The 4734-nt window shown below is 54.8% G+C and overlaps 1 protein-coding gene across 1 annotated transcript in view; it reads left to right on the forward strand.

Moving 5' to 3' along the window:
• Window positions 1-1877: 1877 nt before the first annotated feature.
• NFE2L3 (nuclear factor, erythroid 2-like 3) overlaps window positions 1878-4734 on the forward strand; it is a 29290-nt gene continuing 26433 nt past the window's right edge. Inside the window, exon 1 of the mRNA XM_012640710.1 lies at window positions 1878-2712. Within this exon, the coding sequence (XP_012496164.1) occupies window positions 2146-2712 (567 nt within the window). The 5' untranslated portion in view covers window positions 1878-2145. The remainder of the gene's footprint in view (window positions 2713-4734) is intronic.

Here is a 4734-nt window from a genome sequence, read left to right on the forward strand (position 1 = left end):
CTAAAAATAGAAAGAAATTAATCAGACAACTAAAAATATATAGAAAAAATTAGCCGGGCATGGTGGCACATGCCTGTAGTCCCAGCTACTCGGGAGGCTGAGGCAGTAGGATCGCCTGAGCCCAAGAGTTTGAGGTTGCTGTGAGCTAGGCTGACGCCACGGCACTCACTCTAGCCCGGGCAAAAGAGTGAGACTCTGTCTCAGAAAAAAAACAAAAAAACAAAAACCTGAATGCAGCAGGTATTTACTGAGCCAAGATCCCGAATCCCCTGTTCAGAGACTGAGTGCTATGAACAGGGCTTCTGTCCCAGATCTTGCTAACGTGGCAATCACCTCTCTTCATCCTCTTTACCATCTTTACTCCATCCCATCCTCCAAGGCCTAAAGCAAAAGCAACTTTATGAAGTCTGCTTCTTCTTAGATACATAAATGTATGGTGGTCAAACTTAATAATGTGCCCTGGCCCCAATGGGCAAACTGAAATCTATCACACCAGCCCCAGGACAGAGAAGAGAAAACCAGGTGGAAGAAGGGGTTTTTTAAAACAACTCTTGCTCAACTTCTTACACAATTGGCAACCCTCAACCAAGCATCCCCCCAATGAAGGGAGCGACAGTTAGTAAAACCTACATTTGCAAGGCCCAGTGCTGGGTACTGTACAGACACAAAGGTGAACCAAACAGGTTCCTTGCTCTCAAGAACTCATAACGGGCAAATCAGACCAATCCTCAAAGACAGAACAAAGTAGAATGGGCCAAGTGTTGCAATGTTGGCGCATGGAGAAAGAACTGTGGGAGAACAGATGTAGGAGAGATTAAACCCAACTGGTGAAAATCCAGAGGATGTAGCTTTGGAGCTAAGCCTTGGAGGATGGGTAACACAAACAGTGGGTAACAGAGAGCACTTCCTACCCATCCAGTCCTTTAGTTAGTGGTCTACATGCATTATCTCATTTGGGGCTCACAAAAGGCTGCTGGGGAAGTACTATTGTTAGTCTCATTTTCCAGTAAGCAAACTGAGGCACAGAGAAAGTGATAGATTTGTTCAAGGTCCAAGCTGGTAAGTGCTGAAGGGAGGAATGTGAACTCATACGAGGATAACAGTAGAGCTAGAGCTCTTAACCCTCACTTAAGGAGTAAAGGATACAATAGGAAAGGCGTAGCAATGTGCAGAGCGCGCGGGGAATACTGAGAGTGAGGGGTGGAGAGTTGGGGCTGAAAACTGTTGGATCCCAATAGCAACTGTGACATTTATATGTCAAACTCTGGACTTTACATGTAATATCTCATCTGACCACACACATCCCTATTTGACAGGTGCTATCATTCCCATTTTACAGATAAGAGAACTGAGACAGAGGTTAGTAACTCATCCAAGCGGCGGATGGTGGGCCTGGGATCTGAATCCAGGGGTCAAACTCTCTAGCCTACTCTTACCCACTGCGTCAGCCAACTGTCCTCAGGTGGGTGGAAGCCCTTTGCAAGCTGCCAGGTGTCCCACGGCTGCCCAGTTACTTTCCCCTCAGTCTACACATCCTGTCCCTTCCCACTCACTCTCCGTCCCCCATTCCCACCCCGAACATCCAGCTAGGATGGCCAAGCTCACGACCACAAGGTTGCAAGGGGCCTCTCGGCGCCCAGAACAACTTCTACTCCCAGAAAGCTTTGCGTTCCCCGGGCATAAAGAGGCTCTGAGCTCCGGGAGCCCCGCCCCGCGCGGCCCCTCCCACGGGCGCGGGCCCTGGGCGCCGTGGGCGTGTTCCCGGCAGCTGCGCCCGCGGCGGGGGGCGGGGCTTGTCCGAGGGGCGGGGTTTGGTCGAGGGGCGGGGCTTGGCCGAGGCGCGGGGCTGCGGGGCTGCGGGGCTGCGGGGAGCTGAGGCGGGCAGGCTCCGCGCGCAGGTGGCTCCTCCTCCGCTTCTCCCGATCCCGGGCCGCGCCAGGCACTGTGCCGGTTTCCGAGGGAGCGCCTTTGTGCCCGGCTCCGGCAGCCTGCGACGGCCGCTGCGCGCCAGGGTCCATTGTTTCGCTTCTCTGTCGCTTCCAGGCAGGTGCCGCAGGCGCGCGGGGTCCTCACGTGCCACCGCGGCGGCTGGACCGCCGGGACCCGCGGGCGCCGGGAGGGGCGTCCGCGGGCGTGCAGCGGGCAATGAAGCACCTGAAGCCGTGGTGGTCGGCTGGCGGCGGCCTCTTGCACCTCACCATCCTGCTGAGCTTGGCGGGGCTCCACGTGGACCTGGACCTCTACGTGCTGCTGCCGCCGCCCACCCTGGTCCGGGATGAGCTGCTGCTCCTGGGCGGCCCGGCCAGCTCCGCCCACGCGTTCAGCCCTTTCACGGCCTCCGGAGGGTGGGGGCGCGCCGGTTGGTTGCACCCCAAGGGCTGCGAGCCGGACCCCGCAGCGGCGCCCGAGGGCCAGCTGCTCCGGGAGGTGCGCGCGCTAGGGGTCCCGTTCATTCCCCGCACCCGAGTGGATGCGTGGCTGGTGCACAGCGTGGCGGCAGGGGACGCGGACGCGGCCCACGGGCTGCTCGGCGCCGCTGCCTCGTCGGCCGGAGGAGTCGGCGCCAGCTTGGACGGCGGCAGCCAGGTTGCGCAGGGGGGCGGCGGGGACCCGCGAGCGACTCAGAGTAGCCCCTTGGCCGCCGAGGAGAAGGAGAAGGCACCCGCGGAACCGACGGCTCAGGTGCCGGACGCTGGCGGATGCGCGAGCGAGGTAACCGCAGAGCGGGAAGGGAGCGAGGTGCAGCGTCTACACCGGCCAGGAGCCCTCCAGGCTTGTGACGGACCTAAGCAGAGGGCACACCCGCCCTGTCCTTTCACTCTTAGCTCCTGGGTAGTTGTAGGTTCACAGACGATGCTGCTCCTCCTTTTTGTGAATCCAAATCAAGGCTATTGGTGCTGTCGCTATGGTTTTTAGGTTTTTGAACAAGAAGTGGGTAAAATTATCCGTTTGGTTGTGGAGAACACTTTTCCTTGTGTTTGATGGCTGGCAAGAGCAGTTTGGGAGTGGAGAGGGGAAAAGGGATGGTGTTAATTTTCTTGCCCGCTGTCTTCGTTCATTACCTAATGTACACTGAGATGTCTATCTCTGGAACCCGTGCCCGCCCTCGAGGATATGAAGGAGGCCTTGGCCTCTGGGACGTTGGACGTTTCTTTTAAAACCTACTCTCATCGCCTAATGCAGTGGCCCTCGCCCTGATTTTAACCTAATTGCAGTTCGTTTTTGCTGCTTCCCGGGATTAAGGAGCTGTAGGCAGTGTCCCCTTCAAGGCCAGCCAGCAGACAGTCCGTCTGTGACCTAACCATCCCCCCGCACCTAACAACCCTCCCTCCTGGAACTTGTGTAACCTCTTATTAGCATAAAGAAAACAGGTACCCTGACAGTCGCTTAGTGACTAACAAGTTCTCTTTGGTTTATGGATGCAAGCTCTCTTCTGGCTTAATTTCTTGTTACAAAGTTTTCCAAGGTCTGTTGTCTGAAGTATCTCGTGCTGCCGTGGTGCCTTAGAGTTTAAGGACGCTTTAACCTCAGTGTCTACAAAACCACCTTTCAGGGCATTTTCAAAATTCTTTCTTGGCCCAAATTAGTGTTAACAACTGGTGGTGAACAAGTGTTCCCCGGATGTTGTTTTTGTGGAGTGCAGTCTTATGCAAAATGGGAATTGGGGCTAAACTGGTTTGTTTGCTGCTCTTCAGAATTGCCGTTTGTGTAGGCAGTTGCCAGACGAGCTTCTCCACCCTCTCCAGGAGGGGTCATTGTGTCGAAGTGCTAGGTGATTCACTGTTATGCTAATCTGATCCCTTCCTCTTCCTGAGGGCCACAACTAATGGGGTGGGGGTTAGTAAGGGAATCTTGGGCTATCTTACTGACTCCTTGGTGGAGTCACTCATCTGATCTGAATGCTATGGGGTCTGTCTCACCTGAATCTTCTGCCTCCTAATGAGTGGATACCTGCTGTACTTCCACCTTTCCTGGTTCTGTAACATACAGGGTTGAAACCTGGTGCTGGATGCTGTACCAGATGGCACCCTGCCCCCCTCACAGTTGAATGCCAGCCTGCTAGCCGAGTGTATGGCGACCTGGAGGGAGGGAGAGGGGAGACTGTTTGCTCTTCAAGGACTTCCCTGCCAGCATCACCTGGTTAATACCTATTTGGACAGTCAGGCTTGCTCCTAATACCTATTTGGAGCTCTGGGGGCCAGGCCCAGCCAGATCACCTTGGAGGCCTTGAGTTCAGCTTTCCTAGGGGAGAAAGTGAAGTTCACACAGGGCCATTCTCCTGGCAGTGCCTTCTCCGGCTGGGCTGCCATGTGTGCACCGGCTGGATCATGGTAGCTGCTGGGATGACCTGGTTATGTTCAACCCGGCAAAGATCATATGTCAAGCACCATACTGTTCTCACAGCTGATTCACCTTTGTTGGTAATGCTTTTTACATCAGCCTTGTGAGGTATGCAGGCCAGGCATCCTTATATCCGATTTGTGCTTAAGGAAAATAGAAGCCTAGCCAAGTTAGGGCACTTGGCTAAAGCCACATGTTAATTAATGCCAGAAGTGGGACCAGAACCTGAGTCTCCTTACTTCCAGACTGGCACATTAATTAAGCACCTGCACTATACACAGGCTCTCTGGACACATGTGCATCTGAGATGGGGTGACTCAGCCCCCAACTCCCCAGGATAACTACTCTCCAATGCTAGATTGACTTTTTTTTTCGAGTCTGGCTCTGTTGCCC

The sequence above is a fragment of the Propithecus coquereli genome, unplaced genomic scaffold, assembly GCF_000956105.1.
Source record: "Propithecus coquereli isolate 6110/MARCELLA unplaced genomic scaffold, Pcoq_1.0 Scaffold156, whole genome shotgun sequence".
NCBI lineage: Eukaryota > Metazoa > Chordata > Mammalia > Primates > Indriidae > Propithecus > Propithecus coquereli.